General features: G+C 32.1%; 1 protein-coding gene across 1 annotated transcript; it reads left to right on the top strand.

The window, feature by feature from the left end:
* Window positions 1-5,518: 5,518 nt before the first annotated feature.
* LOC105347605 (serine protease inhibitor dipetalogastin) lies at window positions 5,519-14,632 on the top strand. The gene is made up of 9 exons (XM_011456758.4): window positions 5,519-5,617; window positions 5,710-5,774; window positions 8,448-8,560; window positions 9,397-9,502; window positions 11,177-11,264; window positions 11,781-11,894; window positions 12,643-12,756; window positions 14,139-14,258; window positions 14,504-14,632. The coding sequence occupies exons 1-9, from the start codon at window positions 5,613-5,615 to the stop codon at window positions 14,592-14,594; spliced, it is 816 nt and encodes a 271-aa protein (XP_011455060.3). The 5' UTR covers window positions 5,519-5,612; the 3' UTR covers window positions 14,595-14,632.
* Window positions 14,633-16,149: the final 1,517 nt, after the last annotated feature.

Here is a 16,149-nt window from a genome sequence, read left to right as displayed (position 1 = left end):
TAACTAATATTGATGTTTTCGATTACAGCTGTTATAATAAGAAAAAATAAATAAAAAATAAGAATTTTCATCTTAACGCAAGTTTTTGAAAATAATGCAAAGTATTGAATCACCTATACAAATTCAATGCGATGTCCATTGTAGCTGGTAATGCAATCATTTTATTTTTGATACCGTTTCTTAAAAAAAAAGAACTCTAACAATAGCTAGTAAAGTAAACAAGAACTTATCTCATAGGTTTAACAACAATGTTTAAAAGGAAATGAAGACAGCTTTTCCATTACCTGATACTCTGTGGCATACTGCTTGCATTAAGTATCCACTCTGTGCAAGGATTAAAACAGATCCAACGTATCGACTTAATTGTTTCATTCTCTCTATATAAGTACATCCATGAAATCTAAAAACTTTTGAATTTATACAACATCAATGAAAATCCCATGCGAAGTAGCATGTACGTAGAAGAAAAAAAGTTGAAAAGTAAGAATCTAATAATGTTTCTGTGAGAAGCACCTTTAGTATGAAACCTGGACACCTCGGTAACCTTCTATCTTGAACGTAATTGAGTCCTCCTCTCTTTTCTGTGTAAGAATATACACCTTGTCTTGTCTTGTTCTACATATCCGATGTTGTCAATCACATTTCAAAATAAACCATATCGAGAAGTATATTACATGCAATAAGAAGAATATATATTAAGATTTTAATAACATCTGATAAACAGTAGTCACGAAATATGATTTAAATAACTGTTCTTAAGTACGTCTGGGGCGTATGTGATTGTCACCAAATCAAAATATAATTTTTTTTGAAATTATCGTAATTTGTTTTATGCAAGAGTTAAACTTACTAATCGTCCATCTTTTATTTCTTTGTTGATTTCTAAAATAGTGCGAAATTCATTTTATGCAAAAACTTTGTATTATATATTGTTAGTTTGGTTACTTTAAATCATTCTATTGAATTTATTTGTTTTGCTGTGAGTAATATATACTTCACAAAATTGATGATTTATATATGTCTGTTTCCAAATAAGTTTAGAAATAGAAATTAAGATGAAGAAAAATAAAATTGTGTGTATTATATCAATCATGATATCAATTGTAGTTTGATACCGGTATTTCAATATATATATTACTGAATATTTCTTTTCAGGAGTTGCCAATTTTAGTTGCGAAAATGGTCTTCAACATTTAATGGTTTTTAAGAGTAGTTAGTGACAAACAGGTGACAAAAATAGCAATAACCCGCAAATAAATTTTAAAACCCACAGCTACCATATGATCACTTCATCTGAAGTTTCAAACAAACCAATCTGCTCTGGCAACCATGGTACTAAGGTTAATACTAGATAGTTGACATAATGTATTCATATGATAGATGATATTAGTGCAGGCAAGTTATATTTTGTTTGTTATAGACCTTTGACTATAGTGTTATTTTTCACTTTAAATAATGTAGGTCAATGACCTACTTCTGAGTTAATGGCTGTTGAATATTTTTTTAACATTAAGAACAAGCCCTCAAAAATTAACACTATGATTGAATTTTTTCCTTAATTTTGAAAATATTCCAAATAAGTCAACTCTTCCAAACATAAAAGAAAATTATGAATGCAGTGTAGCTAAATATTATAAAAAATTAGCTGGCAGGCAGAATTAGACGTTTCTTGCGAATCGGATTATGTGAATTTTTTCTTTAACTAATATTGATATTTTCGATTACAGCTGTTTTAAAAAATAAGAATTTTCATCTTAACGCAAGTTTTTGAAAATAATGCAAAGTATTGAATCACCTATACAAATTCAATGCGATGTCCATTGTAGCTGGTAATGCAATCATTTTATTTTTGATACCGTTTCTTAAAAAAAAAGAACTCTAACAATAGCTAATAAAGTAAACAAGAACTTATCTCATAGGTTTAACAACAAGGTTTAAAAGGAAATGAAGACAGCTTTTCCATTACCTGATACTCTGTGGCATACTGCTTGCATTAAGTATCCACTCTGTGCAAGGATTAAAACAGATCCAACGTATCGACTTAATTGTTTCATTCTCTCTATATAAGTACATCCATGAAATCTAAAATCTTTTGAATTTATACAACATCAATGAAAATCCCATTCGAAGCAGCATGTACGTAGAAGAAAAAAAGTTGAAAAGTAAGAATCTAATAATGTTTCTGTGAGAAGCACCTTTTGTATGAAACCTGGACACCTCGGTAACCTTCTATCTTGAACGTAATTGAGTCCTCCTCTCTTTTCTGTGTAAGAATATACACCTTGTCTTGTCTTGTTCTACATATCCGATGTTGTCAATCACATTTCAAAATAAACCATATCGAGAAGTATATTACATGCAATAAGAAGAATATATATTAAGATTTTAATAACATCTGATAAACAGTAGTCACGAAATATGATTTAAATAACTGTTCTTAAGTACGTCTGGGGCGTATGTGATTGTCACCAAATCAAAATATAATTTTTTTTAAAATTATCATAATTTGTTTTATGAAAGCGTTAAACTTACTAATCGCCCATCTTTTATTTCTTAGTTAGTGACAAACAAGTGACAAAAATAACAATAACCCGCAAATTAGTTTAAAAAACCCACAGCTACAATATGATCACTTCATCTGATGTTTCAAACAAACCAATCTGCTCTGGCAACCATGGTCCTTAGGTAATACTAGATAGGTGACATAATGTATTCATATAATAGATGGTATTAGTGCAGGCAAGTTATTTGGGAGGGCTTAAAGATTGGAGTTTGATTTCCTCGCCACTAAAACTAGGCCCATGTTTGAACTGCTACAATGTAATAACGGATTAACCCTCCTCCCACAACGGCGCATTTGGTAGATTACTGAGAAAAGGAAATTTCTGTTGATACCACTATCCATCGATTTTACACAGATATTAAAATGTACAAACATAAGTTACACTTGGTTTGAGGTAGGATTTATGATCAAATTGCCTCTGAAAAGTACAAGTTTCTATAGTTTGAGAAAACAGTATTCCTTGATAAACAACTCGTATATTTATTATCTACCTAATATGCTAATTGACCTTTTATGTTATTTCAAAATATTTTCATTTTCCAGTGTCTTTGCCTGTGATAACACTACGTATCGATTTTGTACTATAATACCAATAACTTCAAATGACGTATAATTGGGGCGCCAACGGGGTTTGCTTATTTATATTTAAACATGTAATCGTACAATGGCTTAACATTATATAAATATAAGTAACAAGGAATCATTTTTTTAATATTATAGGGTGATAATTTCGGTCGGGGCGTGATCAAATATATCATAAAGCCCTTCGGGCTTTATTGGATCTGATCACGCCCCGACAAAAATAATCACCTCATAATACTCAAAGAATGATTCCTTATTCCTTTACAATGTTAGACAACACTTAACATTGTTTTTTTTTTTCAAAATAAAATATACTTTCTGATAATGTTAAAAGTCCTAGCAAGAAAAAAAAATTGCAAGTTACAGCTGTACCAATTTAAAATCGAGATCGAGAGAAATGACCACGAAATATCATTGCCAAGCGACTACATCCAACAGTGATATTTGAATGTTTAAGCTCAAGATTGTGACCGTAATACCGTAGAATCATTTGAATTTGTTGGACCAAATTTTTGTGGATTGTGAGTTTTTTTGCTGATTTTGCCAGTCTTCGGATTCAGTAAGAAACCTATTTATTTCAAAGTTGTTATTTTCGAGGATGTAAATTTTTTAGAGGAGCTACCCGCGAATACCACAAAAATTATAAAGCCACCTCGAATACTAACGATTTTACGGCATTCTATAGCTTGGTGATTTGTGTGTTGTGATACATGATACATTAAAAATAAAGATGATCTTCGAAAAGGATAGCTTTTTTTCGGATGTAAGTACTGTACTTGACATGAAATAAATTATCAATCAATAATATATGAATAATTTAAACATTGTAACACGATAACACGAACAAATGAAGAAATGGTCAAGGTGGCTCACAATCTGCAGATTCCGTAATACCTTTTACCCGCGATATAGACTAATAATATTCAAAATTTGGTATGGGCATTTTATATCCAAGTATGCGCCAAACAAAAAAAGTTCTAAAGAGTCATCTGATAGCCAAGAACAAAACTATCACAGACAAAAGAATGACGTACGTGATTGAGAGGGAGGAACTGAGGGTGATGTTTTAATAAATATATTAATATGATAGTTCCACACTTAGATGTATGGACAAGGTGCTGAAAATATTACAGTCGAATCACGAAGTTAGAGGACAAAGGCCAATTACTTTGTAATAATTTTAGTACAATGTAGTTGCCATTTTAATAAGGATACTGACGTAACTATGATGTAGTATAAGCAATATTGGTGCTTCAGAAATAAAATAAAAGGTAGCACAAGTGAGCTATGTTTTAACGCGCGTCTCCTAGAGAATATCACGAAAAGGGAATAATACATGTTTGTGAGATACTGATATTAATTGATTTTTCGAATGAATTGATACTGCAAAATGTGCATTTATCCCTCTCCGAACAGAAATTATAGATATATCTTATATTTAGATGCTGAATGTATTTTGTCAATTTACAAGCACTATAATCGTCTTTTATTGGTAAAGTGCGACTATCGACTCTGTACATGTAACAGTAGACTCAATGTATTTGAACATATTTAAAAGAACCTTTATGTTTTTCACATGACAAAGATCAAAGTCATATCTTAAAATAAAAGAGCATGACGTCATCTACTGACTTTCTATCTTTTATTCTAATGTTCAAAATATCAAAAAGCACGTAGGCTACAGTGCTTCCCTCAATTTGACATATATTATTCTTTGTTTGGTTACAATGATTCTGTTGTATTTTTGTGGATTTATTTTTAACTAATAATTTATTTAACGATAAATAAACCTTAGAGGAAATCATATTTACTTCTTTAAAGTGTGTAATTTTATACAATTCATTAGTACCATAAAAATCAAGCCTAAGTAAAAAGAAGAGATTGCTTGATCAAGAAGAAAAAAGTATGAAGAATCTGCTGAATGTCTGATTTCACTTAAATAGGGTACCGTGCAGTTAAAACTGTGTGGATGAGTTTATTCCCTGGTACAATATATTCTAGGTTTTAAAAAAACTAATTTGCGGAACATTTTTATTCCTGCTGCAATTTACTACCTCAATTCCGAACTAACGTATTCTTGATAAATGTTGAATAGGGGTGCCAAAACAAGATTGTAGTACATGAATAATCCTAAAGTTCTTATAAATGTGTTTTAGTAAATCTGTGAGCAGGTTAGCAGGTTATGTGTGTGTGTGTGTGTGTGTGTGTGTGTGTGTGTGTGTGTGTGTGTGTGTGAGAGATAGAGAGAGAGAGAGAGAGAGAGAGAGAGAGAGATGTATACTACGTAGAAAGAAATGCTCAAAGGTTGATGTTATCTTTTATTCACACTGCTCGATACAATCCTTTTTTTCTATCTGAATTTCAAATGACGGTTGTTGCAATGCATGTACAGCCTGTAGTAAGCGTTGATAATGAAGATATGGATTTAAGTTGAGGAAAGGAGGTCTTAAACAATTTGTTGGTAAACATGCTGTTAGTATTTTACAAATCAAATAAGTATAAAAAAAACCAAATTGTCTATAATCTTAATTAAATATACATGGATTTCTGTTTTATCATTTTAGGTTCTTAAAATACGTCAATCTTTGTGTATTGTTTATGACATCATTAGGAACAACCAATTCCCAAGGTAGGTACTAGTTATAGTTCTTTGAATCATATTTAGAGCATTATTTTAGAAATCAGCGTAAATAAAAGGAAACTGTCTTTTGTGAATTGTGTAAAATAAGATTATATGATCATAAATTTTAATTGTTCATTTTAAATAATGAATATATACAGTTTAAATATGTACACAAAAAATACATATCTTAAAATAAAAAAAAGATCTTGTTTAGACATGATGCAAGCTTTTTTTTATACTAGTAACATATTTCATAAGTGGCATTTTTAATATCATTCATTCGTTTCATTAATTTTAACATATCCTTGTCTTGTGAAAGACACTGGTTAAAGATATATTATCTAATGATAAACATGCTGCTTTACAAATATGTATCATTTAATATACAGAAAAAAGGATTAGATGGAAGAATTATTTTTGAATTACTAGTATATACATGTCTTGCGAATCTTAGATTTAGCAATATGTTTGTAAAGACATTGATCACCAAAAAAACGAAAAACACAAATTTCCATATAAAAAATCAAATTGGAAATGTAATTGACTGGATGGGCGTGACCATCTATTCAATGTCTGTAAGCGGAGAGTTCTGTATAAATGTAATACTTATAGGAAAATATTTGAATTTAAAATCTAAAAATTTTCCCGTTTGTTTCTTTATTTAATGAATAGTATATGGCCAAAGTAATAATAATTAAAATTTCAAGCGTATATGATAGTTATTTTGACAATTCAGCCTGCTTTTGTAATACGTTGGACATTTATAAAAAAAACAATCGAGCTAAAAGAAAAAAACCATGAACTTTTTTTTAACATTAAATAACACTCCTTAATTGAGGTTAATTGGGAATAGAGAACAGTCTCCGTACAATAGACATGTGGTGATTTAATAGTTTCCGAAAGCATTTACTCTAAATCCTCGTCACAGAAAATCAAAGTTGTCATAAAATACAGATTATCTCTTCAACTGATTACCATAAAACAAAATGGTGGACTTCCGGCACGCACACTAGACATAGAAGTCAATGGCTGTTTATCATTGATACCAAAAAATATATATTAAATACTCCCAGGGCATTGTTCTCCGTTCCACGTTTTATGATTGAATCAGATCGTTTGATTGGTTAATTCACTGCTGGATTACTGAAGCTGGTCGTAAAATTATAAGAATCAAATACGGATTAGTACTTTTAAGTTGCGTTCTGCGATAACGGATAAAGTTTTATCTGTTTACCGCTAAAGAAAAAGTCATGACATGATTTTACTGTGACATTTTTATTTTTTATTTTTTGATGATTTTTTATCTTATCACTTGTTTGTATGACTTCATTCATTGCAGGGATATTTTATTGAATCGATAAATCAAAAATAGGTTTCATTATATTCCCGTTTATAAACGAGTAGTTATTTGATTTTTTCGTTCAATAATTTTTTTTCAAAGTTGAAATTGTGTAAGTAGAAATGAAGACTACAAAAATAAATATCATAAGAAACTTAGAAGGCATACAGTACTCGCTGAATAAAAAGAGGCCCATAGACCACATCGCTCACCTGAAAAACCATCTTAATACATAGTGAATTATCATCATACGATGTATTAAACAGAAATTCACTTCTTGATATGGTTTATTGGACTTTTGTTGCAACAGGGAATGTATTTTGGGATGTGAGAAGATTGGGAAATTTCGTAACATAAATTTTGGCATTAATGGTGCAATGGTTCTTGAAATGAATTTTTTTAAAGACACAAACCCTGTACTCACTGTTTCGTAATTTTTTCCTTTTAAAAGGGGTTAGCCCTTTATTCTGGCGATTTAAAATCCCATTTCCATAAGGATGCTTTGTACCAAGTTTGGTTAAATTTGGCCTACTGGTTTTAGCGAAGAAGTAAAAAAATTGAAAAGTTTACATATGGACAGACGGACGGACGACGAACAACAGGTGATAAAAAAAGCTCACTTGAACTTTCGGTTCAGGTTAGCTAAAAAGAGAAAAAGCAATCTATTTGTTTTATAATGTATGCTTAGTGATATCTTTTCTTTTGCAATTTAATATACTTTGGAATTACTTTATGTTTCCATTGATTCTTCGTGTAAAAAATATTTTCTAGATTGAAAAGAAATTAATCTTCAAAAACTTTTTCGAAATGTCATTACAAGGGTTTAAATATTAAACGAATTTTCATCCAGATTTTGACATTGATATGTACAAGACGTTCTCAGAGACATAGAATTCTGCTTTCATTTTTTAAAATGTACAAAACCACTTTCTCTTATTTCTTCATTGTTTAAAAACAGTACTCCTCAATAAAACTGAATAACAATAATCATCTATTTGCGTTTTCAACTATACATAACATGCATGTAGACTGTTTGCGTATAAAATGCAAATTAATTACTGCAGGGGTGGCATTGCATGCATGTTGATTTGTCGAATAACAATCTGTTTTACATCGCTCAGATTTCCAGACAGTAGGACCACTCTTTCTCTTATTTCTTCATTGTTTAAAAACAGTACTCTTCAATAGAACTGAATAACAAAAATCATTTATTTGCGTTTTCAACTTATAAAAAACATGCATATAGACCGCTTGCGTATAAAATGCAAATTAATTACTGCAGGGGGTGGCATTGTATGCATGATGATCTGTCGAATAACAACCTGTTTTACATCACTCAGATTTCCAGACAGTAGGACCACTCTGTTTGTACACCTGTACAGGTAATCATTGTCCTCACGGATACTTACCTGTAGGATGCCCCAGGTGTCAGTGTGCTCCCGATCCTTGCGTGGTAATCACTCTTTTATACTTTTATTATTTCTGTAAAAGTAAAATTTTGCTGAGTTTGTTTAAAATTATAATGCAATTGGGTAGAAAAACCGCTTTAATACAGATAAATTAACTGTAATTTAAAATTCAATTTTCATTAACTTAAGTATTTACGTATACAATTAATGCGTACATGTATATTGAAAACAAAAATCTCTTTTACTCTTAACGAAGCAAAAAACCACTAGCTATAGATCAATGGAGAGAACACGCACGGTGATTCAACCACCATTTACACAAAATTGCTGCATTTCTATCGGAGATATTTCTTTAGAAGGCCTTAAAAGAGAAATCAATGGATATGATATTTGAGGCAACTTACCTAATTTTGAAAACAATTGCATCTTTAATAGACTTTTTAAACCTTCATACATGTAGATTTACGAAACGAAAAACAATAAAAACATAGTACCCAATGTTTCATTTTTGACATTCACCCGAGTACCCCCCGCATGTACCTACATAGGAAAAACTCGTAATAAAATGGTGTGTGGTATTTTAATCACCGCGTGTATAATTAAAAAAAAAGCAAGTCTTTGTAGATTTTGAACATGTACTATTTCTGTATCTACCATTTTACTATACAATTTTTATTTTTAAAAGAATGAAACAAAATTGAGATAGATCTATTATGCCATCCCACTTTACAACCGATCAATGGCCATTGGGTCGCATGCACACCACAAAACGGACATTGAACACAAAACCATTCTTCTGTTAAACTTGATTTTATAATGATTTGTAAATAATTAATCATGATAATTCTGTGTTTGCATCATTTTATCTCTCTTTTTGTAGTTAACGCAATGTCCGACTGGATTCAGTTGTTCCTCCATTCCAACTGACTGTGGCTACCCCAGATGCCCCCACAAGGCGATTTGCCGACAGAATGTAACCTTAGGAGGTATACAGAAACTGTATACAAGGTTATCTTAGCCCTCTGGTTATTTTCGCCCTCATACATTTGCAAACGGTTTTGTCCCATTCTAAATAAGCCCAGACTGCGTTGTATTTATTTAAAGAGGTTCGCTCCTCAGGTTTTGGGTAGCCATTTTGGGTCACCTCTAATCTAATAATTCTGCATCACACATTAATTCTAGTGGCATGTTTATACTGAACAATGCCAAAAAAAAACTTTACTGAATAAAATTGTTTTAAAAAAATATATACATTTTTACAGGTTTAGTAAGGGCGAAAGGTTTTCAAGAAGGAAATGAACAATTTTCATAACTCACAAGTTTTAGAGTACTGCTACTTAAGCTTCCTAATTTTCAGCGCAGCCCAAACTTCTAGATAGTTTGTATATTACGATATATTCATGATGTTCTTAAAATCATATTCAAACAATATTTGAGATTTCTATCGGTATATTTTGGCATATTAAGCATATATATCCTAGAAGTTAAGGAAATATTAACTTCAATTTTGGCCTAAAATTAGCTTATATCATGCTTAATCTCAATTTTTTTATATGTGACCCCTACTTGTTTTACTTTTAAATGAGACATGAAATGTATGTCTATTTGTATGCAAAGTTTTGGAAAGATGACTTTACTATATTTTTTTTAATTTGCGTTATGATTTGATAACTCCAAAATTTTCAACAACTGTTGTTGTACTGTGTTCATTATGTACTGGCCTTTGAAGCCACCAGTAAAGCAAGAATTTTTAAACTTTGACTTAGATTTTAATTCTTATAGTCACTACATGTGTTCAACCTCATACTGTATTAAAATCATAGCTAAATAATAGTTCAAACTATAAATATTTGTTTGATTTCTTCAAATTATGAATTTTCATGTCTAATTTTAGCAAAAATTTCAGGAAAATTATCATTTCTGTTTTGGGCCCTATATTTAAAAAAAAAGGCATGTGGCATGAGTCACAAATAAAATAAATAAACATTTTAGGTCCCCATCTTTATATCAAGGAGGTGTTCGGATGATTGACATTATTTCAGGTGCCAACCTCCTTAAAAGAGAGAAAATTTAGGACATTGGGAACTCGCCCAGTCTTTAATTCTCCCGAATTTCTAAAGGGGCAAAAATAAAACACATCATTAGTCTCCTTTAAAACACAGCATCTAAACATGTGATGCCGATGATTTGTGGCCATATAAGGGTACATTACGTAATCTGTGATGCGTATCCGCTGATCAGCGATTCTCAAACATATTCATATTGTTCAATTTAATATATCGATTTCGGATGATTGATCATCTTCAAAAACAATTTAATCTTCACATTTCCTGGCATGCATGTTTAAGAAAACATAAATATACATATTTCAAAAAATCTTATTTAAAGTTTCATTTAAATTCTTACACAAGCACATTTTAAACAGAAAAAAAAATCAATCTCTTTTTGGACCGAACAAAAATGATATTAAATTCACGTTCCTCTCTGTTTGAATTGTATCTGAACTTTGCATATTAATACTTAAAAAAAATAAATACCCTCAGAGCCAAGTGACATGCGGTGCCAAAAGGTGTCCTTGCATTAGTGACGGATTCTCAGCTAAAAAAAAAAAATCTAAATAGCAATATTTAGTCAAAGAATACATAATTATTTTTTTCTAGAACAACCTTGTGGATGTCTATCGGATTTTTCGCCGGTGTGTGGCGCTGATGGAAAAACCTACCCCAATGATTGTGTGAGATATTGTCTGTAAGTAGTTTCAGCTGTATAATACTTTTAACAGGTACGTGCTTGCAATACGTGATAAAGTTCGTTGAGGTTTGTAATCCTTATAAAGGGTACGCGCTTGAAATTCATGATCAAATAGGTTTAGTTTTGTAATTCTTATTAAAGGTGTGCGATTGCAAATAATGATCAAGTCGACTCGGTTTTGTAATTCTTCAAAATCATCAGTAAAAGCTATAGTGAAAATGATTGCTTGGTCTGTACACAAACCTTATCTCAGCGAGATTTGTCGAGACTGAAAAATTTTGATGAAAAATTTTGACGTCGGTCAAAATTTTGATGAACAATTTTGACATCGGTCAAAATTTTTCAGTCTCTAAGAATCTCGCTGAGATTATACACATACGCCGTTTCTCTAATTTATTGTGTCAACTGTTTTCTTATGTAACAAATAAAACTTAAACTACTTTAAAGATTGTGTAGTTGTATTGTATAACTTACAACTGTTAACCAATTACCATTTATCTCTGCTATGTTTAGTCGTGTAATGAAGGCTTATGACGGATCGTGCCACTGCAAATGTTTCCGCCATTATGACCCAGTTTGTGGAGCAGACGGACAAACCTACACAAGCAAGTGCACTCTGCAGTGTAGGTAGGAAGGAGATATGTCTTAAGAATAGAACAATTTTAACAATGCCTTGGACTTTCAGTAGGACGTAACAATCTATTTCTTGCGTCAAAACAAGATAAAAATGACGCTGGTTTCAAGCGAAATATACACCGATTGCATAGCTTAAATATAGCTCAAAAGCCAGACAAATCTTGTTGATTTCAAAGAGCAATAGCTAACTGGGTAGCCATGAAATTGACATGCCTACGTCACATTGCTGTTTGACACAACTACCCAAAGTCCAAGCTCTTGTCAAAATATGAATGCTAATTTCAAACAGATAAAGCCATTTAAACAAGACGTTGGACTATCTGTGCGGTATAACCGTCTACTTCTTTTCTTTCATTAAAACGCAGTGAAAATTCCGCTTTTGCCAACCAATATTATATGCACGGATTACGTAGGAACAGCGCAATAATTATTAAGCCATGACTGATTACACCACATGAAATTGTCTACGTCATAATTATTGGCGTTCGACACACAGGGGCCAAGCCCGTTTTAACATTAATTTCAATGTAACAATAAATGGTTACATTGAAATTAATGTTAAAACGGGCTTGGCCCCTGTGGTTCGACACAACTACCAACCCAAGGTCCAATGTCATGTGAAAATAGCTATCATTGTTATCATTGACAAAATTTATAAGAGCAAAATAGTCGACGTTTCGTTTTATGAAGTTCAAAAGGCATTGGTAACGAAATAGTCCTGAATATAATGATATTTCAGGGATAAGGTGATGAAGACCGATCACGCGTGTCCCTGCAGGTGCCCGCTAACCGAGGACACGGTATGCGGTGTGGACGGACAGAATTACATCAACCCGTGTGTCCTGAATTGCGCGTAAGTCAAAACAAGAACAATCTTATAGAAAACATTTCCATCCTTAAAAACACTTAGTTTTCTCAGTATACAACGAAATAAGAGGAATTCAAAATTTGCTGCATTATTTTTTTGTTAGTGTTTTTTTCCGTGGATTTTAAGAATTTAGAGGATCTTCCATAAGGTTAATTTACATGGCATGTATATGCTGTGGTCATTAAATTACATTTGGCTCTGTACTGTGTTTTAGCTTCTGGTTAATCAAGTATATCTCTAATTACCATGTACATTATCAATTACATATATATGAATAGATTGAAAAAGATTTGCGCTAATCAAATCTACTCAAACTGAAAAATTAAATTCCGTTAAAATATTGCGCGTAAGAAAAATATCCTACAATATAGCGAACTTGTAATGCAATAAGAATTTTAGTGTTTTTTTTATTTGAAGTTCCTTTAAGGATTTTCTACAAGCTTTAAGTTAACGTATTTGAATACTGTGAACGTAGCATCACATTTGAGTGAACAATATTTCACTTAAGCGTGTTAGCAAAAGCATCGTCCCATAAATAAAGTATATCGCTAAATGTCCTGCAAAAATATAAATGAATAGATTCGTACTGATGTCCTCTATTTAAATCAAAATTAAGCAAACTTGCTAAAAATTTAATTTTCGCTAAAAATATACCACATTTGGAATCCAGTCAATTTACAGCAGTGTTGATTCAGTGCATCATATATATCTAGACTGAAATATAAACAGTATCATTTATGTAGATAGAAAAAAAATTATTCGTGGAAATCAACTACATGTATATCATCTCTCTCTAAATGTCTTGCAAACACCAGATGCATCCTGATAAAATCACAGAATGTACCAGCAGAGCGGCTGTATAGGGCCACGTATTTGATTGTTTTTATGTCTTTGTAATGAAATGTGAGCTCAACTGTCACATTTCGTTGCGATGAAAAAAAAAATCTTTGACAAATTCTCATGCAAATAGATTATTTATTTATGAAAGTACATCACAACTTGGCGATTTTAATGCATTGTGAAACAGTTTATATCGAACGGCATAATATGGTGTCTATCTCTGTGGTGCAGTGGGTTTTAGCTTCGGTCTACCAGCCCGCAGTTCCAGTGTTCGAATACAGCATGGACTTTCATTTTCATGAAGAGCGGTAAAAATTTAAAAAGTTGATTTTCCCCTGTTGTTGTCATTTTCAAGTAAAAAATATGCTAAAAATATATATCTTTAGGTAATTTTAATTAGAGGAATGGGCTTTTATGCAGAACTTTTCCCGGGTGTGCGGAAGACCCTTAAAAAGACCAAATTAAAAAATATGGATGGAAATAAAAATAAAATAATTGTTTTTTTTATAATTGTGTTTACTTCTCAGTGGGGTCACGATGAGGCAGAGGGGGTCATGCGAGTGTTTGATGATGTGTAACAGCGTCCCCCGGCCGGTGTGTGGGAGTGACTCGGTCACCTACAGAAACGATTGCTACAGACATTGCGCGTATGTATAACGGCTCATGTATTACATAGTAATTCTAAAAGATCAGTAAGCAAAGAACGATAACTCTGGTGTATCACATTGATTTTTTCTTTGCAAGTTTTCTTGTCCTTTTTATTTTGGAGGGGTGGGTATTTTTCAAAACTGATTATTTGAAAATATTTTTTACTTTTTATTTTTTAAATAAAAGCCCACAGTTCGATGAAAAAAATATCTTTAAATCCATCTTTAGGACAATCATTTTTCAGCGGAGTAAAGCTTGCTATTCGAGGTTCCTGTACTCAACTGAAAAGAGCGCAAAAAGGAGGAACACAGCCTAGATTGAACCGTCAGCGATAAACAAACGTATTGAAAGACAACATAATGATTTACAACCTTTATATTATAATTAGATTTTTATGCTTCGTCATATTATACCTATGTGCATGCATGACAAATAACAATGATTGTCATTTTGTTTCTTCTTCAGTACATATTATTTTACAAAATAAAGGAAATTGGAGAATAAAAGTGATAGAGGGAAAGGAAAAGAAAGTCTCGTTGGTATCAATCTGAGATTTATAAAAGTACATGAAGATCAATTGCGTTTACTATAGTTCATATGTAAAAGAATCCCAATGTAAAATATATGCCACGGTTTACATTTGTCACGCAGTTCCCGTGTTCTATATAGGGGATGCGGTAGCATAGGATAGTGTCTGTTCATACTATACCATCCCTACCCTGCATGCGGTTAGTTTTATGTACATATACGGGATGCGCAGTTTCATTAGAAAATTATTTAATATTCTACTAGTTATTGCCGAGATCTCTGCCGAGATCAAAGAGATGTCGCGGACATTATCAGATCTCTGCCGAGATCAAAGAGATGTCGCGGACATTATCAGTCTTCAATATATCACGAACGTCATCAATAAATTAGCAGATCTTAAACCAAACACGAGTCGATCATGTGTTTATAACTAAAAAACTTGCTCTTTATAAAAAAACCCAAACATTGATAAAAAGGTTAAGTGTCCTTTAGAGCAATGTTTATTCCGTTAAATGTTTATTTGAAAGAGCTAATCGTGGCTGTTCCAAGACCCTCCCCCAACACATTGTCACTGCCTATTCGTTCAAATAAAAAAAATTATTACGTTAATTATCGAATTCATTAACCTAAATTAATAAAAAAAAATCATAAATAATTCAAGTGTGTATTTTATTCATCGAAAAATATATCGTCTGCATTCGATTCCGATCGATGTACTTGTAAACGAACATGCCGATGTTATTACTGACAAAACCTTTGGGGTTACGCGGAACAGCTGTCTCAACCAATCAGATTCATCTCGCATGAAGATAAACAGATCAGCTGATAGTCGGAGCTGTTAGGCCTAGTAGAATAGAAATAAAGTTCTTGTTATCGTGAATGTTGCAGAAAAACCTCTGAGGTCGAGAAACGTTGTTTAGAAATGCAACATTCACGAAAATTCGTACTTTATTTCTTAAGCAATACACGATATGTTACAAACCTCGTTGAATTTCTACGGCTAAGGGTACGAAGCTAAACGCAGAACTAATTTAAACAATAAAAATGCTTTCTTTGGCGATTCATGCGGGATATGAAAGGGGCAACATTGCAGAAAAATTACATAACCCATGATTTCGTGCAGTCCGTGATTTTCCTAAGGTCGCTGTAGGTTTCGACCAATCGATAAACGGGACGTGTAGACTTCTATAGAGCTATGTACTTAGTATAAGTTTCCGTATTAAAGAAATATAGGGAAAATGTAAATATAATGCAATGGTATATTTAGATCGACTAAGTATGACTCCCTGTACTTCTTACAGGGTTTTAATTGTAATTCACAGCTGTGTAGACGCTGACAGATCGGGCTGAAATCTACACCAT

This window comes from Magallana gigas, chromosome 9 (genome assembly GCF_963853765.1).
Source record: "Magallana gigas chromosome 9, xbMagGiga1.1, whole genome shotgun sequence".
NCBI lineage: Eukaryota > Metazoa > Mollusca > Bivalvia > Ostreida > Ostreidae > Magallana > Magallana gigas.
The sequence above is the reverse complement of the archived record's forward strand: the minus strand, read 5'-3'. Positions and strand labels throughout refer to the sequence as shown.

What these genes read in the sequence shown, in the direction of transcription:
- LOC105347605 (XM_011456758.4), top strand. An exon ending in AGGAACAACCAATTCCCAAG is followed by an intron (nt 5,775 to 8,447) that starts GTAGGTACTAGT and finishes TACATCACTCAG; the next exon opens with ATTTCCAGACAGTAGGACCA. An exon ending in AAGTGCACTCTGCAGTGTAG is followed by an intron (nt 11,895 to 12,642) that starts GTAGGAAGGAGA and finishes ATGATATTTCAG; the next exon opens with GGATAAGGTGATGAAGACCG.